The sequence below is a fragment of the Rhinopithecus roxellana genome, chromosome 7, assembly GCF_007565055.1.
Source record: "Rhinopithecus roxellana isolate Shanxi Qingling chromosome 7, ASM756505v1, whole genome shotgun sequence".
Taxonomy (NCBI): domain Eukaryota; kingdom Metazoa; phylum Chordata; class Mammalia; order Primates; family Cercopithecidae; genus Rhinopithecus; species Rhinopithecus roxellana.
Window position 1 is genome coordinate 46173836 of NC_044555.1, and position 27434 is coordinate 46201269.

General features: G+C 38.6%; 1 protein-coding gene across 4 annotated transcripts in view; it reads right to left on the bottom strand.

Moving 5' to 3' along the window:
• UPRT (uracil phosphoribosyltransferase homolog) overlaps nt 1-27434 on the bottom strand; it is a 173238-nt gene that overhangs the window by 21696 nt on the left and 124108 nt on the right. Inside the window, exon 1 of one of the 4 annotated variants that reach the window (XM_010372295.2) lies at nt 9170-9741. The exons of 1 other annotated variant lie outside the window; for it this stretch is intronic. In XM_010372295.2, coding sequence (XP_010370597.2) covers nt 9170-9555 — 386 coding nt within the window. In that variant the 5' untranslated portion in view covers nt 9556-9741. Of the gene's footprint in view, nt 1-9169; nt 9752-27434 lie in introns of those variants that run through there. 2 more of the 4 variants (XM_030933923.1, XM_010372296.2) reach the window with 2 other exon arrangements.

Genomic DNA, 27434 nt, shown 5'->3' on the forward strand with positions numbered 1-27434 from the left:
TGGATTTAAACTATACCTTAGAACAAATTGACTTAACAAATATATACAGAACATTTCATCCAACAACTGCAGAATACATATTCTATTCAACAGTGCATGGAACTTTCTCCAAGATAGACCATATGATAGGCCATAAAACAAGCCTGAATACATTTAAGAAAACTGAAATTATATTAAGCACTCTCTCAGACCACAGTGGAATAAAACTGGAAATCAACTCCAAAAGCAACCTTCAAAATCATGCAAATACATGAAATTAAATAACCTGTTCCTGAATTATCATTGGGTCAAAAACAGAATCAAGATGGAAATTTAAAAATTCTTCAAACTGAATGACACATACCTCCCAAATAATGACACAACCTCCCAAAACCTCTGAGATACAGCAAAGGCAGTGCTAAGTGGGAATTTCACAGCCCTAAACACCTACATCAAAAAGACTGAAAGAACACAAACTGACATTCTAAGATCACACCTCAAGGAACTAGAGAAACAAGAACAAACCAAACCCAAATCCAGCAGAAGAAAGGAAGTAACCAAGATCAAAGCAGAACTAAGTGAAATTGAAGCTATATATATATATATATATATATATATATATATGATAAATGAAACAAAAAGCTGGTTCTTTGAAAAGATAAATTAAATTAATAGACCATTAGCAAGATTAACAAAGAAGAGAGAAAATCCAAATGACCTCACTAAGAAATGAAACATGAGATATTACAGTTGACACCAGAGAAATACAAATGATCATTTAAGGCTACTATGAACACCCTTACACACATAAATTAGAAAACCCAGAAGAGATGGATAAATTCCTGAAAAAAATACAACCCTCCGAGCTTAAATCAGGAAGAATTTGATACCCTGAACAGACCAATAACAACCAGCAAGACTGAAATGGTAATTTAAAAATTACCAACAAAAAAAAGTCCAGGATCAGACAGATTAACAGCAGACTTCTACAAGACATTCAAAGAAGAATCGATAACATTCCTTTTGACACTATTCCACAAGACAGAGAAAGAGGAAACACTCCCTAATTCATTCTATGAAGCCAGCATCACCCTAATACCAAAACCAGGGAAGGATATGACCAAAAAAGAAAACTACAGACCAATATCCTTGATGAATGTAGATGCTAAAATCTTTAACAACTATTCACAATAGCAAAGACTTGGAATCAACCCAAATGTCCATCTGTGACAGACTGGATTAAGAAAATGTGGCACATATACACCATGGAATACTATGCAACCATAAAAAAGGATGAGTTTGCATCCTTTGTAGGGACATGGATGCAGCTGGAAACCATCATTCTTAGCAAACTATCACAAGAAGAGAAAACCAAACACCGCATGTTCTCACTCATAGGTGGGAACTGAACAATGAGATCACTTGGACTCGGGAAGGGGAACGTCACACACCGGGGCCTATCATGGGGAGGGGGGAGGAGGGAGGGATTGCATTGGGGAGTTATACATGATATAAATGATGAATTGATGGGTGCTGACGAGTTGATGTGTGCAGCACACCAACATGGCACAAGTATACATATGTAACAAACCTGCACGTTATGCACATGTACCCTAGAACTTAAAGTATAATAAAAAAAAAAAAAATCCTTAACAACATACTAGCTAACCAATTCCAACAGCACATCAAAAAGATAATCCACCATGATCAAGTGAGTTTCATACCAGGAATGCAGGGATGATTTAACATACACAAGTCAATAAATGTAACACAACACATAAACAGAATTAAAAACAAACATCACACAATCATCTCAATAGATGCAGAAAAAGCATTCAACAAAATGCAGCATCCCTCCACGATTAAAACTCTCAGCAAAATCAGCATACAAAGGACACAACTTAATGTAATAAAAGCCATCTATGACAAACCCACATACAACATAATACTGGATGGGGAAAAGTTCAAAGCATTCCCTCTAAGAACTAGAACAAGACAAGGATGCTCACCCTCACCATTCCTCTTCAACATAGTACTGGAGGTCCTAGTCAGAGAAGTAAGACAAGAGAAAGAAATAAGGGGCATCCAAATCAATAAAGTGGAAGTCAAACTGTCACTGTTTGCTGATGATGTGATCTTTTACCTTGAAAACCCTAAAAACTCCCCCAGAAAGCTCTTAGAACTGATAAAAGAATTCAGAAGTTTCTTGATACAAGATTAATGTACATAAAACAGTAGCTCTTCTATACACAAACGGTACCCAAGCTGAGAATCAAATCAAGAACTCAACCCTCTACAAGAGCTGCCAAAAAAATAAAATAAAAATAAAATCTTTAGGAATTGACCTAACTAAGGAGTTGAAAGACCTCTACAAGTAAAACTTCAAAACCCTGCTGAAAGAAATAATAGATGACACAAATGAATGGAAATACATCCCATGCTCATGGATGGGTAGAATCAATATTATGAAAATGATCATATTGCCAAAAGCAATCTACAAATTCAATGCAATCCCCATCAAAATACCACCATCATTCTTCACAGAACTAGAAAAAAAAATTCTAAAATTCATATGGAACCAAAATAGACCCCACATAGTCAAAGTAAGACTAAGCAGAAAGAACAAACCTGGAAGTGTCACACTACCTGATTTCAAACTATACTGTAAGGCAACAGTCACGAATACACCATGGTACTGCTATTAAAATAGGCACAAAGACCAATGGAACAGAATAGAGAATCCAGAAATAAACCCAAATACTTATAGCCAACTGATCTTCAACAAAGCAAGCAAAAATATAAAGTGGGGAAAGGACACCCTTTTAAACTAATGGTGCTGGGATAATTGGCTAACCACATGTAGGAGAATGAAACTGGATCCTCATCTCTCACCTTATACAAAAATCAACTCAGGATGGATTAGGGACTGAAATCTAAGACCTGAAACTATAAAAATTCTAGAAGATAACATTGGAAAAACCCTTATAGACACTGGCTTAGCCAAAGATTTCATGACCAGGAACACAAAAGCAAATGCAATAAAAACAAAGATAAATAGCTGGGACTTAATTAAAGAGCTTTTGCATAGCAAAAGGAACAGTCAGCAGAGTAAACAGACAACCCATACAGTGGGAGAAAATCTTCACACTATACATCTGACAAAGGACTAATATCCAGAATCTACAAGGAACTCAAACAAATCAGCAAGAAAAAAAAAAACAATCCCATCAAAAAGTGGACTAAAGACATGAATAGACAATTCTTAAAAGAAGATATACAAATGGCCAACAAACATATTTAAAAATGCTCAACATCACTAATTATCAGAGAGATGCAAATTAAAACCACAATGCAATACCACCTTACTCCTGCAAGAATGGCCATAATCTAATGTAAATGATGAGTTGATGGGTGCAGCACACCAATATGGCACATGTATACATATGTAACAAACCTGCACGTTGTGCACATGTACCCTAGAACTTAAAGTATAATAAAATAATAATAACAATTTTAAAAAAAGAATGGCCATAATCAAAAAATAGTAGATGTTGGCATGGATGTGGTGAGCAGGGAACACTTCTACACAGATGATGGGAATGTCAACTAATGGAAACAGTGTGGAGATTCCTTAAAGAACTAAAAGTAAAACTACCATTTGATCAGCAGTCCCACTACTGGGTATCTACCCAGAGGAAAAGAAGTCATTATACGAAAAAGATAGTTGCATACATGTTTATAGCAGCACAATCTGCAATTGCAAAAACGTGGAACCAACCCAAATGCCCATCAGTCAATGAGTGGATAAAGAACCTGTAGTATATATATACGATGGAATACTAGTCAGCCATTAAAAAAATGAATTAACATCATTTGCAGTGACCTGGATGAGATTAGAGACAATTATTCTAAGTGATGTAACTCATGAATGGAAAACGAAACATCATATGTTCTCACTAGTATGTGGCAGCTAAGCTATGAGGATGCAAAGACATAAGAATAATACAGTGGACTTTAGGAACTTGGGAGGAAAGGGTGGGAGGGGGTCAAGGGATAAAAGACTACAAATATGATGCAGTGTATACTGCTTGGGTGATGGGTGCACCAAAATCTCACAAATCACCACTAAAGAACTTACTCATGTAACCAAATACCACCTGTACCCCAATAACTTATGGAAAAAAATAAATAAGTGAAACCTGAAAGCTTTAAAAAAAAGTTGAAATTATTGCAAAAAAATGAGACAGAAAAATGAGAGAAATTATTTGATCTGATTACAATTGCTACATTAATTATCCTTTGTGTCAGGGACTGTGCCAGGTCAGACCCCCTTTCTGCCTCCTTGGAGTTCAGTCTAGTTAGGTATACCAGGATATGCCCAGTAAATATTATAACAGAGATCCGTATAGCTTAGTGGTGACTTCCTCCCTCCTGCTCCAAAAGTCAGAGGAGTCATATGGGAAACACGTAAAATCCGAAAATATGTCCATGTTTTAAACAATTTGCACGTCACAGTATTTTTCTGTGGTGGGCATTTTGGTTTTGTGCAAGTTGGAAGGAAATGTTGGGAGATTCCTCCAGTGCTGATGCAATGCTAGGCCAGCCTCTCTAGGCTAGTTCTGTTTAGTGTGTAGAATTCCTGGATCACCCTATCTATAGCCCAAATCAGCAGGCTAGCAAATCAGCACACAAGGGAGACTGGCCATTCTCCCAGGGGCAACGCCCCGTCTAAACACAGCACAATTACCTGTGGTTAGGTTTCACTCAAGACTATACAAACAACTGCTAAGGATAGGAGTCAGGAACTTGTATTTAAAAAGAGTGAGAGAGAGAGTGAGAAAGAGAAAGAGACTCCACAGGCAATTCTGATGCACACAGCTTTGATTAAGGACAACACATAACTCAAATCACATCAGATTGCACTCACATTAGGGTTACACAGGATGTTCATTCACCCTAAGGATAATTTTCTCCTCTCCAGGTGACTAAAGAGAGTTACAAGGCTGAATGTGCTCCTTTCTTTGTCCTATGTCACATACTGACATACTCTAACATTGCTAAACTTTTATCCAAGCAGCTTGCTGAGGCCATGCCAAAGCCCCACCTAGGACAAATATACAGGAAGCATTCAACAGCTCACACAACATCTTTAATGTTTGAGGAAACAAAAATAAAAAATAAAAAACTGGACAGGGAGGATGATCTTTTAAATACACTGCATTGCCTTAAATATGAGGTCATGAACTATATTCACAGGAAAAGCACGTTACTCAGATTTTGCCGGGTTTAGTATATAAAGGAGGCAAAAGACAAGGATGTGTGGTTTAATCCATTGCAACAACAACAACAAAACAACATAAATGAAGGAATATTTTCTTATCCCAAGTTCACCAGCAACCCACATATGTATGGCTGAGCAAATAATCTACTCACTCAGTGTTTACTGTACTTTGAAAGAGAGAAATTTATTTCCTTGAAATTCAATAATACAACCAACATATTATGTTTCAAATATTGCACATTTCAAAACTTAAAAAGACATTTTAAATCAATAGTGACAATGTTCTCAATCTTGCCTGTTTCACATATATATACAACAACATGCAGTCCTGCTGGCTCAATCCCGATTTCCCCATACCAAAGTCAATTCACAAAGCAATCCCTTCACTAGATAGATGCTAAGGACCAGAAAAAATTAAAGAAAAAATATGTACGCCAGTGGCTTCTATTATCAGACAGCTCCACAGTACACATTTATGCGGTCACATCAAAATAGAGAAGAGAATAAGCCCAAAAGAGAACAGGCTATAATGACTGAAGGCACCTTCCATAACTAGACCTATGTAAATATAGCTCCTCTTACCATAGGCACCTTAAACCCGCATCCTAGAGGGGCTAAAACAGGTCTTGTGCGAGAGGATGACAATTTTTTAAAGATAAAGAAAGGGAATATAAAGCCTCTAATTTGGTTAACAAAAACAAAACTAAAAAAATGTCCCCAGCCTAAATAAGCATCAATACATTACCAAAAATTGTAGTGGGTCTTTCCATACTATATCAAAACAAGATAAAAGTTATCTATGATATCCCAGTATTGATTTTCAAAATAAAAACATGAATTCCACAGAGTTAAATTCCTTTTACTGTCTTCTGACAAATCAAGAAGACAGCACTTATGAATGCAATTAGAAGCATACACAAATCCAAACATGAGGCTTGAAATTCCTTAAATGTGAACAGCTCTTCACAGTTTATAATGAATGTTCATGAACAGTATCTTGCCTTAACCTCCCAGGGGCTCCATGTGATATTTACCAACATCTTCATTTTACAGATGATAAAGGTGAAGCACAGAGATGCTAAACATATTACCTAAATCACTCCTCTGGATCCTGCTGTCTCCTTCCAAACTCAGAGAAAAAAAATAAAGGATTCCACTTACACCCAGGTTTACTACATAACCCAGGTTTTTCTGACTAATGAAGTATAATCAGGTATTTATTTTGTCATATGTGAATGCTAAATGCCATTCCCTCTCCAAGCTCTATACAATGGAACTTAACCTTTACATTATCGTGACACTTTATGAAATCTAATAAAAGCTAAGGAATCCTCACCCTCTAAAAAAAAGGCACACATGTGAATGTTCGTAGCAGCATTATTCGTAATAGCCAAAGAGTGGTAAACCACCCAAATGTTCATCAACTGATGGATAAACAAATTGTGGTATATTCGTACAATGGAGTATCATTTAACCATAAAAAGGAATGATCCCACATGGATGAACCTTGAAAACATGCTAAATGAAATGAGTCACAAAATGACCACATATTGTATGATATGAAATGTCCAGAATAGACATTCTTTTATACGTAATGTGCAGAATGGGCAAACCATTAGAAATAGAAAGTAGATTAATGATTGTCTAGGGCTTTGGGTGGGTTGGGTGAAAATGGGGAGTGACTGTTTAATGGGCATGGGCTTTCTTGCTGGGGTGATGACAAATGTTCTAAAACTGTGGTGATGAATGCACAGCTGTGAACATACTTAAAACCACTGAATTACACACTTTAAATTCTTGAACTGTATGGTCTGTGAATTATGTCTCAATAAAGATGTTATTTAAAAACAACTATTACAAATCCTCATATGAGTAAAATTTTCCAGATAATTTATGAGGGTTTGTTAAAGCCCTGAACCCCATCTACAGGTATGAGGGAGTCCAAGACCCAAGCTTAGTAACTCCTGCTCTACAGAGACAAGAATCATCATCTATTTTTCTTTGTTGTACATGTAAGATTTATTTTGGCTGCCCCTACCCTACCACAACTACACCAAACCTATGCCTCCTATTTTTTAAAATCACTATTTTGTCTATTAGATAACATAACCACAGTAGTTTTCAGTATTGATTCATTTAAAAGAGTAAAATCATATAGTTTCATAAATACAATTTTAAAAGCTACAAAGAAAACCTCTAGCCATTGAGCATCTATTATTTGCAAGGCATGACTGGCATTCAAAAATTTAAAAGATTTCTGCCCTCAAGTTTAAGATGTCATAGGCAGGATAAGATCTATACAAAAATAACAATATATGAAATAGAAGGTGAATCTTGCATTAAAAAGACAAGGGAAGATAAGCCAGGAATAATGATTAAAGGGAAGCTTCTTGGCAGAGGTGAACATTTATTTAATGCTGTGTTTCACCTTGAAGAATAAGTATCCTGAACATGCATAAAGGAGACACAGGGAATTCCAGATGACAGCAGAAACAGATATGCTTCAGAATTGTTCCTGGGAATTATGAATAAGGGCCTTAATCCCAAGGTAAGGGGGCCAGGCATGGTGGCTCACACCTGTAATCCCAGCACTTTAGGAGGCCCAGGCAGGAGGATCACTTGAGGCCAGGAGTTCAAGACCATCGTGGACAATATAGCAAGACCTACATCTCTACAAAAAAATCAAAAATTAGCCGGGGGCAGTGACATGGCCTATAGTCCCAGCTACTCAGGAGGCTGAGGCAGGAGGATCACTTGAGCCCAGAAGTATGAGGGTACAGTGAGCTATGATCTCACCACTGCACTCCAGCCTGGGTGAATGGAGAGAGATCCTGTCTCAAAAATATCAATCAAGCTAAGGATCCTGGACTTTATTTGGTAGGCTCTGAGAAGCCAAAGAAGGTTGCTGAGTAGGGCAATTACTGAATCAAAGATGTATGCTATGAAGATTGATTGTACAGTAATGTATGGGTGCATGTGGAAGAGAGGTAAAACTGCAAGCAGGGAAACAGTATTATTACAATAATGTAAGACAACGTTTCTAGAGTTTGGTTTAGGGAGTGGCATCTGTCATTCAGTAGTCATTTTTAAAAGATCAAGGCATGCCCTCCCCACCCCTGACACTGAAAAAGGCGTGTTTTGACATGCTGCTGATTTAAAGTGCTGCCAATAAAGAAAATAGCTGTAGTTTATCATGGTACATATTTCCCTGGAGAAAACCCATTTACAACGTAGGTTTAGCAATTTCAAAATAACATTTTAACATAAAGTTCTGGTTACATTGGTTTTTGGGATTAGGAGGGGCCAAAAGGCTCCTTTAGGCTCCCTTTGATCCATTAACTATGTTCTGTGAGTTTAGAGTGAAAAATCTTGATAACAGTTGGACGATAAGCTTTCATGTGACCAAGTAAACCTGAACTCCAGGACTAAAAGACCTTGTTTGCAGTAGCAAATACTAAAGGGTCAGGGCCTGAATACAATTTCTTTGAAATTGCTTTATTTCTATTTATGAGCCTGAGGTGATTGGTGGTAGTGCATAACCTATAGTAACCATTTCTGGGTTAGAGGTTTACCATGTGGACCAGCACTGGGCACATAGTATAGGGGAGTTTACCTGCCTGGAATGGCCAAGGAGTTGTCTTCCCTGGGAGAGAGGAAGAGCCCAGAGGCTACCTAAAGTCTTCCTCCCAACCCAAAGTGATGTTAAACACCGGAACTTGGAAAGAGAAGGTTGGCGTTCGAGTCACACCACACACACACACACAAACACACACCCCAAATAAAAGGTCTCACCCAATCTCCAAAGTTTGCCAAGGCCAAGAACACTATCTCTTAGCCCTTTTACTTCCAATCCCCACGCACAGCCTGCAAGACCCTCCACTTCCCTTTCCCCTTCCGCTCTCAGCTTACTTGTCCCGGATGATGGTCTGCAGCTCCCGGATCTGATCATTCATAGGCAGCAGCTTAAGCTGCGCCCCGATCTGCCAGGAGAGTTCGCAGTCCCCTAGGAAGGAGTTGCCAGCTGGTGCGTCATAGCTGCTACTGTCACCACTACCACCGTTGCTCTCTGAGTTGAGGCTGGAGCCGACGCAGGCCCCAGCGTCCAGCTCGGCCGGCAGGCTAGAATGGGTGTGCCCCGTGAGGAGAGTCACCTTGGCCCTGGAGGCTCTGTTTCCCCCTGCATGGTCCAGGATCGGATCGCCAGGTCGCAGCTGCTCGGGACTTGGGGTTGAGGCAGAGTTTACTTGCTGGTTGTGACAGGGCATTGAGTCCGGACACTGTAACTCCGTGGCCATACACCGGGCCCCGGGCTATCCCCGCTGCTACCGAACACTAAAGATAAAGAGGAACAGGTAGAAAGGACAGATGCTCACGTGTTCTCTCGGTTGCTCCCGCCTCTTTAGAACATCTAACCCTGGCTGTCCTTTCACCCCTAGGCCGCTGTTGGTTTCCTTTAGCACACTTTGGCTCACTCCCGCCCACATCAGACGTACTGCCTGCCTAAACACCCTATTGGCTTCACTCCCCGCCACTCTGCGACGCCACTGCTTGTTAACCCTTTGAGTCACCCTTGCTACGTGGGTTTCCACAGGTAGCTAAGCCCCTGCAGCGAGGCCAGGGATGTCAGCTTGAAGGGTCTTCCGGGGGCCCCTGAGGCCTCTGCATTCAGAACTTTGGGTGATTGGTAGAGCCAGGAAAAACTGGGGGTGTCAAGTGATGCTACACAGTTACACACATAAGGCCCATGTTTTCAGACTTTGTGACCCAGCAGAGAAATTAAACCTCAGTAACCGCATCTTCAGTTAGTTTGTCTGCATAACTGAAGGAAGAAGTAAAAAATGCCTAGCAGACTGCTGAAGAGCCTGTCCTCTACTAGACAGTTCTAGAAACTGCAGCTTCCCAAGTATGCTTGACCGCCAAAGCTTTTCTTATCTTTATTGGTTGGGCTCTGCAGTGTACACGTTGCCATGGGGATTCAGGCTGCATTTCAGATCCACTATCACTTTGAATCTTTTAAGTACTTGGAAAGATGCCTATTTTTAAGTGTGTGGACTCACTATAACGGCCTGAGGTCAGAGTGTCTAGGGCAGTACTTTTCAAACATCGGTATGTACCACAGTAATTGTAGAGCTTGTTAAAATGCAGGTTATGGCTCATTTTTGAGATTCTGATTCTGTAGATCCGAGATGGGACACAAGAATCTTTTTTTTTTTTTTTAACTTTTATTTTAAGTTCAGGGACATATGTGCAGGTTTGTTACATAGGTAAACTCATGTCCTGGGGGTCTCTTGTAAAGATTATTTCATCGCCCAGGTATTAAGCCTGGTACCCAGTACTTAACTTTCCCGATCCTCTCCCTCCTCACACCATGCACTCTGCAGTAGGCTCCAGTGTGTGTTGTTCCCCACTATGTGTCCATGTGTTCTCATCATTTAGCTCCCACTTATAAGTGAGAACATGCAGCATTTGGTTTTCTCTTCCTGTGTTAGTTTGCTAAGGATAATAGGCTCCAGCTCCATCCGTGTCCCTGCAAAGGACATGATCTCATCCTTTTTTATGGTTGCATAGTATTCCGTGGTGTATATGTACCACATTTTCTTTATCCATTCTATCATTGATGGGTAGTTAGGTTGATTCCATGTCTTTGTTATTGTAAATAGTGCTGGAGTTAACATATGCATACATTTGTCTTTAATAATACAATAATTTATGTTCCTTTGGGTATATACCCAGTAATGGGATTGCTGAGTTGAATGGTATTTCTGTCTTTCCTTTTCTTAACATGCCTATACAGATTTTTTATAATTTTTTTTTTAATTTCCATAGGTTATTGGGGAACAGGTGCTGTTTGGTTAGATGAGTAAGTTCTTTAATGGTGATTTGAGATATTTTGGTGCATCCATCACTTGAGCAGTATACACTACACTGCACCCCATTTGCAGTCTTTTATCTCTCAAACCCTTCCCACCCTTTTCCTCCAAGACCCCAAAGTTCATTGTATCATTCATATGCCTTTGTATCCATAACTAAGCTCCCACTTAGGAGAACATACAATGCTTGGTTTTCCATTCCTGAGTTACTTTACTTAGAATAACAGTCTCCAATCTCATCCAGACTGCTGCAAAAGTCATTAATTCATTCCTTTTTATGGCTGAGTAGTATTCCATCTGATATATATATATATATATATATATATATATCTCACAGATATTATATATCACAGATATATATATATAACAGATATTTATATATCATAGCTTCTTTATCCATTCGTTGATTGATGGGCATTTGGGTTGGTTCCATGTTTTTGCAATTGTAAATTGTGCTACTATAAACATGCATGTGCAACTATCTTTTTCATATAATGACCTCTTTTCCTCTGGGTAGATACCCAATAGTGGGACTGCTGATCAAATGGTAGTTTTACTTTTAGTTCTTTAAGGAATCTCCACAATGTTTCCATTAGTTGACATTCCCACCAGCAGAGTAGCAATGTTCCCTGTTCAACACATCCATGCCAACATCTACTATTTCTTTTATTTTTTGATTATGGCCATTCTTGCAAGAGTAAGGTGGTATTATGGTTTTAATTTGCATCTCTCTGATAATTAGTGATGTTGAGCATTTTTTAAATATGTTTGTTGACCGTTTGTATATCTTCTTTTAAAAACTGTCTATTCATGTCCTTAGCCCACTTTTTGATGGGATTGTTTGTTTTTGTCTTTCTGATTTGAGTTCCTCGTACATTCTGGATATTAATCCTTTGTCAGATGTATAGATTGTGAAGATTTTCTCCCACTGTATGGGTTGTCTGTTTACTCTGCTGACAGTTCCTTTTGCTGTGCAAAAGCTCTTTAGTTTAATTAAGTCCCAGCTATTTATCTTTGTTTTTATTGCATTTGCTTTTGTGTTCCTGGTCATGAAATCTTTGGCTAAGCCAATGTCTATAAGGGTTTTTCCAATGTTATCTTCTAGAATTTTTATAGTTTCAGGTCTTAGATTTCAGTCCTTAATCCATCCATCCTGAGTTGATTTTTGTATAAGGTGAGAGATGAGGATCCAGTTTCATTCTCCTACATGTGGTTAGCCAATTATTCCAGCACCATTAGTTTAAAAGGGTGTCCTTTCCCCACTTTATATTTTTGCTTGCTTTGTTGAAGATCAGTTGGCTGTATTTGGATTTCTGATTTTGTGTTTTGTTCCATTGGTCTATGGGTGTATTTTAATAGCAGTACCATGCTGTATTTGTGACTATTGCCTTATAGTATAGTTTGAAACCAGGTAATATGATGCCTCCAGATTTATTCTTTTTGGCTATATCGGCTGTTTTGCTTCAATATGACTTTTAGAATTGTTTTTACTAATTCTGTGAAGAATGATATTAGTATTTTCATGGGAATTGCATTGAATGTGTAGATTGCTTTCCTTGTAGAGGTCTTTCACCTTCTGGGTTAGGTATATTCCTAAGGAGTTTTTTTTCACATAAAGTGTTTATTTTTCCCTTATTATACTTTAAGTTCTGGGATATTTGTGAAAAACGTCCAGATTTGTTACATTGGTATACACGTGCCGTGGAGGTTTGCTGCACCCATCAACCTGTCATCTACATTAGGTATTTTTCCTCCCCCAGTCCCCCAACCCCGACAGGCCGCAGTGTGTGATGTTACCCTCAGTGTATCCACGTGTTCTAATTGTTCAACTCCCACTTATGAGTGAGAATATGCAGTGTTTGGTTTTCAGTTCTTGTGTTAGTTTGCTGAAAATGATGGTTCCCAGCTTCATCCATGTCCCTGCAAAGGACATACACTCATCCTTTTTTTATAGCTGCATGGTATTCCATGGTATCTATGAGCCAAATTTTCTTTATCCAGTCTAAAATTGATGGGCACTTGGGTTGGTTCCAAGTCTTTGCTATTGTGAATAGTGATGCAATAAACATATGTGTGCATGTGGCTTTATAGTAGAATGATTTATAATCATTAGGGTATATACCCAGTAATGGGATTGTGGGGTCAAATGGTATTTCTGGTTCTAGATCCTTGAATCACCACACTGTCTTCCACAATGATTGAACTAATTTACACTCCCACCAACAGTGTAAAAGTGTTGCTATTTCTCCACATCCTCTCCCGCATCTGTTGTTTCCTGACTTTTTAATGATCACCATTCTAATTGGCATGTGATGGTTATCTTATTGTGGTTTCGATTTGAATTTCTCTAATCACCAGTGATGATGCCTTTTCTTCATATGTTTGTTGGCTGCATAAATGTTTTCTTTTGAGAAGTGTCTGTTCATATCCTTCACCCACTTTTTGATGGGGCTGTTTGTTTCTTTCTTGTAAATTTATTTAAGTTTTTATAGATTCTGGATATTAGCCCTTTGTCAGATGAATAGATTTCAAAAATTTTCTACCATTCTGTAGGTTGCCTGTTCACCCTTATGATAGCTTCTTTTGCTGTGCAGAAGCTCTGTTTTATAATTAGATCCCATTTGTCAATTTTGGCTTTTGCTGCCATTGCTTTTCGTATTTTAGTCATGAAGCATTTGCCCATGCCTGTGTCCTGAATGGTATTGCCTAGGTTTTCTTTTAGGGTTTTTATGGTTTTAGGTCTTATGTTTAAGTCTTTAATCCATCTTGAGTTGCTTTTTGTATAAAGTGTTAGGAAGGGCTCCAGTTTCAGTTTTCTGCATATGGCTAGCCTGTTTTCCCAACACCATTTAATAAATAGGAAATCACTTTCCCATTGCTTGTTTTTGTCAGATTTGTCAAAGATCAGATGGTTGTAGATGTGTGGTGTTATTTCTGAGGCCTCTGTTCTGTTCCATTGGACTATATATCTGTTTTGGTACCAATACCATGCTGGTTTAGCTACTGTAGCCTTCTAGTAGAGTTTGAAGTCAGGTAGCGTGATGTCTCCAGCATTGTTCTTTTTGCTTAGGATTGTCTTGACTATGTGGACTATTTTTGGTTCCATATGAAATGTAAAGTAGATTTTCCAATTCTGTGAAGAAAGTCAATGGTAGCTTGATGGGGATAGCATTGAATCTATAAATTCATTTGGGCAGTATGGCCATTTTCACAATATTGATTCTTCCTATCCATAAGCATGGAATGTTTTTCCATTTGTTTGTGTTCTCTCTTATTTCCTTGAGCAGGGGTTTGTAGTTCTCCTTGAAGAGGTCCTTCACACTGCTTGTAAGTTTTATTCCTAGGTATTTTATTCTCTTTCTAGCAATTGTGAATAGGAGTTCACTCATGATTTGGTTCTCTGTTTGTTATTGGTGTATAGGAATTCTAGTGATTGTTGCACACTGATTTTGTAACCTGAGACTTTGCTGAAGTTGCTTCTCAGCTTAAGGAGATTTGGGGCTGAAATGATGGGGTTTTCTAAGTGTACAATCATGTCATCTGCAAACAGAGACAATTTGACTTCCCCTGTTCCTATTTGAATACCCTATATTTCTGTCTCTTACCTGATTGCCCTGGCCAGAACTTCCAATATTATGTTGAATAGGAGTGGTGAGTGAGGGCATGCTTGCCTTGTGCTGCTTTTCAAAGGGAATGATTCCAGCATTTGCCCATTCAGTATGATACTGGTTGTGGGTTTGTCATAACTAGCTCTTATTATATTGAGATACGTTCCATCAATACCTAGTTTATTGAGAGTTTTTAGCATGAAGGCTGTTGAATTTTGTCAAAGGCCTTCCCTGCACCTGTTGAGATAATCATGTGGTTTTTGTCATTGGTTCTGTTTATCTGATGGATTACATTTATTGATTTGCATATGTTGAACCAGCCTTGCATCCCAGGGATGAAGCCAACTTGATTGTGATGGATAAGCTTTTTGATGTGCTGCAGGATTTGGTTTGCTAGTATTTTATTGAGGATTTTCACATTGATGTTCATCAGGGGTATTGGCCTGAAATTTTCTGTGTTTGTTGTGTCTCTGCCAAGTGTTGGTATCAGGAGGATGCTGGCATCATACAATGAATTAGGAAGGAGTCCCTCTTTTTCTATTGTTTGAAATGGTTTCAGAAGGATGGTACCAGCTCCTCCTTGTACCTCTGGTAGATATTGGCTGTGAATCTGTCTGGTCCTGGACATTTTTGGTTGGTAGGCTATTAATTACTGCCTCAATGTCAGAATTTGTTGTTGGTCTATTCAGGGATTCGACTTCTTCCTGGGTTAGATTTGGGAAGGTGTATGTGTCCAGGAATTTATTCATTTCTTCTAGATTTTCTAGTTTATTTGGGTAGAGGTGTTTATAGTTTTCACTGATGGTCATTTGTATTTCTGTGGGATCAGTTGTGATATCCCCTTTATCATTTTTTATTGTGTCTATTTTATTCATCTCTCTTTTCTTCTTTATTAGTCTGACTAGTGGTCTGTTTTGTTGATCTTTTCAAAAAACCAGCTCCTGGATTCATTGATTTTTTGAAGGGTTTTTTGTGTCTCTATCTCCTTCAGTTCTGCTCTGATCTTAGTTATTTCTCGTCTTCTGCTAGCTTTTGAATTTGTTTGCTCTTGCTTCTCTAGTTCTTTTAATTGTGATGTTAGGGTGTCGATTTTGGATCTTTCCTGCTTTCTCCTGTGGGCATTTACTGCTACAAATTGCCCACTAAACCCTGCTTTAAATGTGTCCTACAGATTCAGCTATGTTGTGCCTTTGTACTCATTGGTTACAAAGACCATCTTTATTACTGCCTTAATTTCGTTATTTAGGAGCAGGTTGTTCAGTTTCCATGTAGTTGTGTGGTTTTGAGTGAGCTTCTTAGTCCTGAGTTCTAATTTGATTGCACTGTGGTCTGAGAGGCTGTTTGTTCTGATCTCTGTTCTTCATTTGCTGAGGAGTGTTTTACTTCCAATTATGTGGTCAATTTCAGAATAAGTGTGATGAGGTGCAGAGAAGAATGTATATTCTGTTGATTTGGGGTGGAGAGTTCTGTAGATGTATATTAGGTTTGCTTCATCCAGAGCTGAGTTCAAGTACTTAATATCCCTGTTAATTTTCTGTCTTGTTGATCTGTCAAATATTGACAGTGGCATGTTAAAGTCTCCCACTATTATTATGTGGGAATCTAAGTCTCTTTGTAGGTCTTTTGGAACTTGCTTTATGAATCTGGTGCTCCTGTGTTGGGTACATATATATTTAGGATAGTTAGCTCTTCTTGTTGCCTTGATTCCTTTACCATTATGTAATGCCCTTCTCTGTCTCTTTTGATCTTTGTTAGTTTAAAGTCTGTTTTATCAGAGACTAAGATTGCAACCCCTGCAGTTTTGTTTGTTTGCTTGTTTTGCTTTCCATTTGTTTAGTAAATATTCCTCCATTTCTTTATTTTGAGCCTATGTGCATCTTAGCACATGAGATAGGTCTCCTGAATACAGCACACTGATGGGTCTTGAATCTTCATCCAATTTGCCAGTCTGTGTCTTTTAATTGGGTATTTAGCCCATTTACATTTAAGTTATAATTGTTATGTATAAATTTGGTCCTGTCATTATGATGCTAGCTGGTTATTTTGCCCATTAGTTGACGCAGTTTTTTCAAAGTGTCGATGGTCTTTACAATTTGCTATGTTTTTGCAGTGGCTGGCACTGGTTGTTCTGTCCTTCAGGAGCTTTTGTAAGGCAGGTCTGGTGGTGACAAAATCCATCAGCATTTGCTTGTCTGTAAAGGATTTTATTTCTCCTTCTCTTATGAGGCTTAGTTTGGCTGGATACGAAATTCTGAGTTGAAAATTCTTTTCTTTAAGAATGTTGAATATTGGCCCCCAGTCTCTTCTGGCTTGTAGTGTTTCTGCTGAGAGATCGGCTGTTAGTCTCATGGGTTTCTTTTTGAGGATAACCTGACCTTTCTCTCTGGCTGTCCTTAACATTTTTTCCTTCATTTCAACTTTGGTGAATCTGAATATTATGTGTCTTAGGATTGCTCTTCTCGAGGAGTATCTTTCTGATGTTCTCCGTATTTCCTGAATTTGAATGGTTCTGTTTATGTGATGGATTATGTTTATTGATTTGCATAGGTTGAACCAGCCTTGCATCCCAGGGATAAAGCCCACCTGATCGTGGTGGGTAAGCTTTTTGATGTGCTGCTGGATTCAGTTTGCCAGTATTTTATTGAGGATTTTTGCATCGATGTTCATCAGGGATATTGGTCTAAAATTCTCTTTTTTGTTGTTGTTGTTGTTGTGTCTTTGCCAGGCTTTGGTATCAGGATGATGTTGGCCTCATAAAATGAGTTAGGGAGAATTCCCTCTTTTTCTATTGATTGGAATAGTTTCAGAAAGATTGGTGCCAGCTCCTCTTTGTATCTCTGGTAGAATTCGGCTGTGATCGTTCTGGTCCTGGGCGTTTTTTTGGTTGGCAGGCTATTAATTATTGCCTCAATTTCAGAGCCTGTTATTGGTCTATTCAGACATTCAACTTCTTCCTGGTTTAGTCTTGGGAGGGTGTATGTGTCCAGGAATTTACCCATTTCTTCTAGACTTTCTAGTTTATTTGGGTAAAAGTGTTTATAGTATTCTCTGATGGTAGTTTGTATTTCTGTGGGATCTTTGGTGATATCCCCTTTATCATTTTTTATTGTGTCTATTTTATTCATCTCTCTTTTCTACTTTATTAGCCTTACTAGCAGTCAGTCAATTTTGTTGATCTTTTCAAAAAAACAGCTCCTGGATTCATTGATTTTTTGAGGGGTTTTTTGTGTCTCTATCTCTTTCAGTTCTGCTCTGATCTTAGTTATTTCTTACCTTCTGCTAGCTTTTGAATTTGTTTGCTCTTGTTTCTCTAGTTCTTTTACTTGTGATGTTAGGGTGTTGATTTCAGATCTTTCCTGCTTTCTCTTGTGGGCATTTAGTGCTATAAATTTCCCTCTACACACTGCTTTAAATGTGTTCCAGAGATTCTGGTACGTTGTGTCTTTGTTCTCATTGGTTTCAAACAACATCTTTATTTTTACCTTCATTTTGTTATGTACCCAGTAGTCATTCAGGAGCAAGTTGTTTAGTTTCCATGTAGTTGTGCGGTTTTGAGTGAGTTTCTTAATCCTGAGCTCTAATTTGATTGTGCTGTGGTCTGAGAGACAGTTTGTTGTGATTTCTGTTCTTATACATTTGCTGAGGAGTGCTTTACTTCCAACTATTTGGTCAATTTTAGAATAAGTGTGATATGGTGCTGAGAAGAATGTATATTCTATTATTTGGGATGGAGAGTTCTGTAGGTGTCTATCAGGTCTGCTTGGTGCAGAACTGAGTTCAATTCCTGGATGTCCTTGTTGACCTTCTGTCTCGTTGATCTGTCTAATATTGACAGTGGGGTGTTAAAGTCGCCCACCATTATTGTGTGGGAGTCTAAGTCTCTTTGTAGGTCTCTAAGGACTTGCTTTATGAACCTAGGTGCTCCTGTATTGGGCGCATATATATTTAAAATAGTAAACTCTTCTTGTTGAATTGATCCCCTTACCATTATGTAATGGCCTTGTCTCTTTTGATCTTTGTTGGTTTAAAGTCTGTTTTATCAGAGACTGGGATTGCAACCCTTGATTTTTTTTTTCTTTCCATTTGCTTGGTAGATCTTCCTCCATCCCTTTATTTTGAGCCTATGTGTGTCTTTGCACGTGAGATGGGTCTCCTGAATACAGCAAACTGATGTTTCTTGACTCTTTTATCCAATTTGCCCATCTGTGTCTTTTAATTGGGGCATTTAGCCCATTTATATTTAAGGTTAATATTGCTTTGTGTGAATCTGATCCTGTCATTATGATGTTAGCTTGTTATTTTGCCCATTAATTGATGCAGTTTCTTCCTAGCATTGATTGTCTTTGCAATTTGGCATGTTTTTGCAGTGGCTGGTACCAGTTGTTTCTTTTCATGTATAGTGCTTCCCTCAGGAGCTCTTGTAAGGTAGTGACAAAAATCTCTCAGCATTTGCTTGTCTGTAAAGGATTTTATTTCTCCTTCACTTATGAAGCTTAGTTTGGCTGGATATGAAATTCTGGGTTGAAAATTCTTTTCTTTAAGAATGTTGAATACTGGCCCCCACTCTCTTCTGGCTTGTAGGGTTTCTGCAGAGAGATCCACTGTTAGTCTGATGGGCTTCCCTTTGTGGGTAACACGACCTTTCTCTCTGGCTGCCCTTAACATCTTTTCCTTCATTTCAACCTTGGTGAATCTGACTCTTATGTGTTTGGGTGTTGCTCTTCTGGAGGAGTATCTTTGTGGTGTTCTCTGTATTTCCTGAATTTGAATTTTGGCCTGTCTTGCTATGTTGGGGAAGTTCTCCTGGATAACATCCCGAAGAGTGTTTTCCAACTTGGTTCCATTCTCCCCATCACTTTCAGGTACACCAATTAAACGTAGATTTGGTCTTTTCACATAGTGCCATATTTCTTAGAGGCGTTGTTTGTTCCTTTTCATTCTTTTCCCTCTGATCTTCTTTTCTCACTTTATTTCATTAAGTTGATCTTCAATCTCTGATATCCTTTCTTCTGCTTGATCGATTCAGTTATTGATACTTGTGTATGCTTCACAAAGTTCTCATTCTGTGTTTCTCAGCTCCATCTGGTCATTTTTGTTCCTCTCTAAACTGGTTATTCTAGTTAGCAATTCTTCTAACCATTAGCTTCCTTGCATTGGGTTAGAACATGCTCCTTTAGCTTGGAAGAGTTTGTTATTACCCACCTTCTGATGCCTACTTCTGTCAATTCAGCAAACTCATTCTCCATCCAGTTTTGTTCCCTTGCTGGCAAGAAGCTGTGATCCTTTGGAGGAGAAGAGGCATTCTAGTTTTTGGAATTTTCAGGCTTTTTCACTGATTTCTCCCCATCTTCATGGATTTATCTCTTTTTGGTCTTTGATGTTAGTGACCTTCGGATGGGGTCTCTGAGTGGACGTCCTCTTTTTTGATGTTGATGCTATCCCTTTCTGTCAGTTAGTTTTCCTTCCCTCGGCTGCAGGTCTGCTGGAATTTGCTGGAGGTCCACTCCAGACCCTGTTTGCCTGGGTATCACCAGCAGAGGCTGCAGAACAGCAAATATTGCTTCCTGTTCCTTCTTCTGGAAGCTTCATCCCAGTGGGGCACCTGCCAGATGTCAGCCAGAGCTCTCCTGTATGAGGTGTCTGTTGGCCCCTACTGGGATGTGTCTCCCAGTCAAGATACATGGGGTCAGGGACCCACTTAAGGAGGCAATCTGTCCCTTAGCAGAGCTCAAACGCTGTGCCGTGAGATCCGCTGCTCTCTTCAGAATCGTCAGGCAGGGACATTTATTTCAGCTGAAGTTATGCCCACAGTTGCCCCTTCCCCCAGGTGCTCTGTCCCAGGAAGATGGGGATTTTATCTATAAGCCCCTGACTGGGGTTGCTGCCTTTCTTTCAGAGATACCCTGCCCAGAGAGGAGGAATCTAGAGAGGCAGTCTGGTCACAGTGGCCTTGCTAAGCTGCAGTTGGCTCCACCCAGTTCAAACTTCGCAGTGACTTTGTTTACACTGTGAGAGTAAAACCGCCTACTCATGCCTCGGCAATGGCAGATGCCCCTCCCCAAACCAAGCTCAAGCATCCCAGGTCAACCTCAGACTGCTGTACTGGCAGCAAGAATTTCAAGTCAGTGGATCTTAGCTTGGTGGGCTCCATGGGGGTGGGACCCGCCAAGCCAGATCAGTTGGCTCCCTGGCTTCAGCCCTCTTTCCAGGGGAGTGAATGGTCCTATATTTCTAGTGTTCCATGCGCCACTGGGGTATGGAAAAAACAAACAAACAAACAAACAAAAAAAAAAAAAAAACACCTGCAGCTAGCTCAGTGTCTGCCCAAATCACCACCCAGTTTTGTGCTTGAAACCCAGGGCCCTGATGGCATAGGCTCCATAGGGAATCTCCAGGTCTGTGGGTTGTGAAGACTGTGGGACAGAGTGCACCATTCCTCAAGGCACAGTTCCTCATGTCCTTGGGTAGGGGAGATAATTCTGTGACCCATTTTGCTTCCCAGGTAAGGTGATGGCTCACCCTGCTTCAGCTCACCCTCTGTGGGCCACACCCACTGTCCAACTGTCCAACCAGTCCCAGTGAGAGGAACCGGGTACCTCAGTTGGAAATGCAGAAATCACCCTTCTTCTGCATCAATCTCGTTGGGAGCTGCAGACTGGAGCTGCTCCTATTTGACCATCATGCCAGCAAATCCCTCAGATTTTTTTTAAGGGATTGTAAAAGGGTTGAGTTCTTGATTTGATTCTCAGCTTAGTCACTGTTGGTGTATGTAAGAGCTACTGATTTGCGTACATTAATCTTGTATCAAGAAACTGTTGAATTATTTTACCAGTTCTATGAGCTTTCTGGAGGAAACTTTAGGGTTTTCTAGGTAAACAATCATATCATCAACAAACAGTGATAGTTTGACTTTCTCTTTATCAATTTGGACGCCTTTTATTTCTTTCTCTTGTCTGATTGCTCTGGCTAGGACTTTTAGTACTATGTTGAAGGGGAGTAGTGAGAGTGGGCATTGTTGTCTTGTTCCAGTTCTCAGAGAGAATGCTTTCAACTTTCCCCCATTCAGTATTATGTTGGCTGTGGGTTTGTCATAGATGGCTTTTATTACTTTGAGGTACATCCCCTTTATGCCAATTTTGGTGAGAGTTCCAATCATGAAGGGAGGCTGGATTTTGTTGAATGCTTTTTCTGCATCTATTGAGATGATCATGTGATTTTTGTTTTTTATTCTGTTTATGTGGTGTATCACATTTATCTACTTGTATATGTTAAACCATCCCTACGTCCCTGGTGTGAAACCCACTTGATCATGTTGGATCATCTTTTTGATATTTTTTGGATTCGGTTAGTTAGTATTTTGTTAAGGATTTTAGCATCTATGTATATCAGGGATACTGTCTGTAGTCTTCTTCTTTGCTTATATTCTTTCCTGGCTTGGACATTAGAGTGATAATGCCTTCATAGAATCATTTAGGGAGGGTTCTTTCTTTCTCTATCTTGTGGAATAGTGTCAGTAGGATTGGTTGCAATTCTTCTCTGACTGTCTGGTAGAATTCTACCATGAATCCTTCTTGTCTTGAACTTTCTTTTTGTTGGTAATTGTTAAATTACCATTTCAATCTCACTGCTTTTATTGTTTCTATTCAGGGTATCTAATTCTTCCTGATTCAAGCTGGGATGATGATTTCTTCCCAGGAATTTATCCATCTCTTCTAGGTTTTCTAGTTTTTGCAAATAAAAGTGTTCAAAGTATCCTTGAATGATCTTTTATATTTCTGTGATGTCAGTTGTAGTATCTCCCATTTCATTTCTTAGTGAGGTTATTTGGATTTTCTCTTTTTTTTTTTTTTCTAGACTAATCTTGCTAATTATCTATCTTGTCAAAGAACCAGCTTTTTGTTTCATTCATCTTTGTATTGTTGTTGTTGTTGTTGTTTCAATTTCATTTAGATCTGCTCTGATCTTGGTTATTTCCTTTCTTCTGCTGGGTTTGGGTTTGGTTGGTTCTTGTTTCTCTAGTTCCTTGAGGTGTGCCCTAAGATTGTCTGTTTGTGCTCTTTTAGTCTTTTTGATGTAGGTGTTTATGGCTATGAACTTTCCTCTTAGCACCAGCTTTGTTGTACACAGAGGATTTGATAGGTTTTGTCGCTATTGTCATTCAGTTTGAAGAATTTTTAAATTTCCATCTGGATTTCATTTTTGACCCAATGATCATTCAGGAGCAGATTATTTAATTTTCATGTATTTGCATAGTTTTGAAGGTTACTTTTGGAGTTTATATCAAGTTTTATTCCACTGTGGTCTGACAAAGTGCTTGATATAACTTCAATTTTCTTAAATGTATTGAGGCACATTTTGTGGCTTATCATATGCTCTACCTTGGAGAAAGTTCCATGCACTGTTGAATAGAATATATTTTCTGTGGTTGTTGGATGGAATGTTCTGAATATATCTGTTAAGCCCATTCTTTCCAGGGTACTGTTTAAATCCATTATTTGTTGACTTTCTGTCTTGATCACCTGTCTAGTGCTGTCAGTGGAGTACTGAAGTCCCCCATTATTATTGTGTTCCTGTCTAATTCATTTCTTAGGTCCATTAGTAATTGTTTTATATATTTAAGAGCTCCAGTGTTAGGTGCATATGTGTTTAGGATTGTGCTAGTTTCCTGTTGGACAAGGCCTTTTACCATTATATAATGTCCCTCTTTGTCTTTGTTAATTGCTGTTGCTTTCAAGTTTCTTTTGTCTGATATAAGAACAGCTACTCCAGCTCACTTTTGGTGTCCATTTGCATGAAATGTCTCTTTCCATCCCTTTACCTTAATTTTATGTGAGTCCTTGTGTGTTAGGTGAGTCTCTTGAAGGCAGCAGATAGTTGGTTGGTGAGTTCTTATCCATTCTGTGGTTCTGTGTCTTCTAATTGGAACATTTAGGTCACTCCCATTCAATGTTAGTATTGAGATGTGGGGTAGCATTCCATTAATTGTGCTATCTGCTGCCTATATATTTTTGTTTTTTGTTTACTTGTATTTTTCTTTTATAGGTCATGTGAGATTTATGCTTTAAAGAGGTTCTGTGTTGATGTGTTTCCAGGATTTGTTTCAAGATTTGGAGCTCCTTGTAGCAGTTCTTGTAGTGGTGGCTTGGTAGTAGTGAATTCTCACAGTATTTATTTGTCTGAAAAAGACTGTATCTTTTTTTCATATATAAAGCTTAGTTTCACTGCATGCAAAATTCTTAGCTGATTTTTTTTTTGTTTGAGGAGGTTGAAGATAGGGACCCAATCCCTTCTAGCTTGTAGGGTTTCTGCTGAGAAATCTGCTGTTAATCTGACAGGTTTTTCTTTATAGGTTACCTGGTGCTTTTGTCTCATAGCTCTTAAGATTCTTTCCTTCATCTTAACTTTATATAACCTGATGAAAACATGCCTAGGCAATGATCTTTTTGAGGTAAATTTCCCAGGTGTTCTTTGTGCTTCTTGTATTTGGATGTCTAAGTCCCTAGCAATGCTGGGGAAGTGTTCTTCAATTATTCCCCCAAATATGTTTTCCAAACTTTCAGATTTCTCTTCTTCTTCAAGAATGCCAATTACTCTTAGGTTTGGTTGTTTAACATAATGCCTGACTTCTTGCAGGCTTTGTCTATGCTTTCTTAACTTTTTTTTTGTCTTTGTTGGATTGCATTAATTCAAAGACCTTATCTTCGAACTCTAGATTTCTTTATTCTACTTGTTTGATTCTATTGCTGAGACTTTCCAAATCATTTTTGCATTTCTGTAAGTGTGTTCATTGTTTCCTGAAGTTTTGATTGTTTTTATTTATGCTATCTATTTCATTGACTATTTCTCCCTTCACTTCTTGTATCATTTTTTTAAACGTCCTTATATGAGCTTCATCTTTCTCTGGTGCCCTCCTGATTAGATTAATAACTAACCTCCTGAAATCTTTTTTAGGCAAATCAGGGATTTCTTCTTGGTTTGGATCCATTGCTAGTGAGCCTCCCAGGTGTGAAAGCAAGTATGGCTTTCCTTTTTCCCCTACTTGTGGATTCCGCACACCAGATTCACACCCTCCCCCAAATTCTGGCTAGGAGACTTCTCAATGAGTTCAAGTTGTTACAAAGTTCAACTGGAGATTTCTTTCTCCCATTGCCTTTTTCCCAGTGCCTCTAGCTGCCCTCCTGAAGGACTCCTGTGAGGTCAGGCAGAGAGGGGTTGCTAGGTTACCCAGGGAGCTCACAGGGCTTTTTCTGCTGCTTCCTCTACCCCTGTATTTTGCTCAGCTCTCTAAATTGACTCAACTTCAGGTAAGGTCAGAATTTTCTTCCCTAACCTAGACCTTCAGTCTCCCCAGTGGGGGTTTGTGTTTGGGGACGGACAATCTTCCTTTTCCACTTTCACAGTTTTGGCACTCAGAGTATTTGTATTGTCTCTCAGGTCCTGCAGGAGCAATCTGCTTCCTTCAGAGGGTCTGTGGGTCCTCTTGAGTTTCTTGATTTATTCCTGCAGTCGTCCTGGAGCAAAATTTACGATGTGAGCCTCCACACACTGCTCTGTCCATCATAGTCAGCACTGCAATCTACTCCTGCCTCCCATCTGCCATGATCTTCTAAAGAGATTTTTTGGTTTTTCTGTTTTCAGTTCTTTGAGGAATCACCACACTGTCTTCCACAATGGCTGAACTAATTTACACTTCCACTCACAGTATATAAGCACTCAATTTCCTCCACAACCTAGTCAGCATCTGTTATTTTTTGACTTTTTAATAATAGCCATTCTTACTGGTTTGAGATGCTATCTCATTGTGGTTTTCATGTGCATTTCTCTAATGACCAGTGATGTTGAACATTTTTTCATATAATTGTTGGTTGCATGTATGTCCTCTTTTGAAAAGTGTCTGTTCATGTCCTTTTCCCACTTTTTAATGGGGTTGTTTGTTTCTATTCTTAACAAGCCACCCAACCATTCTGATTTTTAAAAATCATACACTTTGACAAAGAGTGACTTACAGGCTCCCTTTTAAAAGAGCTATAACTTGAAAATTAGAGACCAGCTAATTCTGCTAAAAAATTGAGTGACGTTTGACAAGTTTCTTCCCCTCTCTGTACTTCACTTTCCCTGTCTATAAAGTGGCATGCTTATTCTCGATCAAGGTGATTATCTTAAAAATAAATAAATAATTAATTTAAAATACAAAATGAGATTCATTTAGTATTTGACACTTAAATTTTCTTCCAATGTTGACATTCTCTATTTTGCCTTCTGAAAAGGTAATTCTTTTTTCTGTATTAAGTTTAAATTTTATTTATTTATTTTTAACTATTATTTTGGGTTCAATGGTACATGTGCAGATTTGTTATTCAGGTAAATTCCATGTCACATGTGTTGTTATACAGATTACTTCATCACCCAGGTGATACACAGAGTACCTAATAGGTAGCTTTTGATCCTCACCTTTTTCCCTTCCTCCACCCACAAGTAGGCTCCTGTGTCTGTTGTTCTCCTCTTCGTGTCCATGTGTACTCAGTGTTTAGCTCCCACTTATAAGTGAGAACATGTAGTACTTGGGGTTTTGTTCCTGTATTAGTTTGCTAAGGGTAATGACCTCCAGCTCCATCTGTGTTGCTGCAAAGCACATGATCTCATTTTTTTTATGGCTGCATAGTATTCCATGGTATGTACGTACCACTTTTTCTTTATCCAGTCTACTGCTGATGGACATTTAGGTTGATTCCATGTCTTTTCTATTGTGAATAGTGCTGCAGTGAACATAAATGTGCATGTGTCTTTATGATAGAATGTTTTATATTTTTTTGGGTAGGTACCCAGTAATGGGATTTCTGGGTCAAATGGTAATTTTTCTTTGACTTATTCGAGAAATCACCAAACTGCTTTCCACAATGACTGAACTAATTTACATTTCCACCAGCAGTGTGTTCTCTTTTCTCCTCAACCTCTCCAGCATCTATCTGTTTTTCTTTTTATCTTTTTTTTTTTATTTTACTTCTTAGTAATAGCCATTCTGACTAGTGTGACATAGTATCTCATTATGGTTTTGATTTGCATTTCTCTAATGATTGGTGACGTTGAGAATTTTGTATATGCTTGTTTGCCATGTGTATGTCTTCCTTTGAAAAGTGTCTGTTCATGTACTTTGCCCACATTTTAATGGAGTTGTTTGCTTTTAGCTTGTTGATTTGTTCAGTTTTTTTTTTTTTTTTTTTTATAGATTCTGGATATTAGACTGTTGTTGGGTGTAAAGTTTGCAAATACTTTCTCCCATTCTGTAAGTTGTCTATTTACTCTGTTGATAGTTTCTTTTGCTGTGTGGAAGCTCTTCAGTTTAATTAGATCCCATTTGTCAATTTTTGTTTTTATTGAAATTGCTTTTGGTATCTTCATCATGAAATCTTTGCCAGGTCCTACGTCCAGAATGGTATTTCCTCATTATCTTTCGGGGTTTTTTTGTTTTTGTTTTTGTTTTTGTTTTTATGGTTGTAGGTTTTACATTTAGGTCTTTAATCCTTTTTGAGTTGATTTTTGTATATGGTATAAGGAAGGGGCCCAGTTTTAATCTTCTGTATATGACTAGCCAGGTATCTCTGCACCACTTATTGAAGAGGGAGTCTTTTCTCTGTTGCTTGTTGTTGTCAAGTTTGTCAAAAATCAGATGATTATAGGTGTGTGGAATTATTTCTG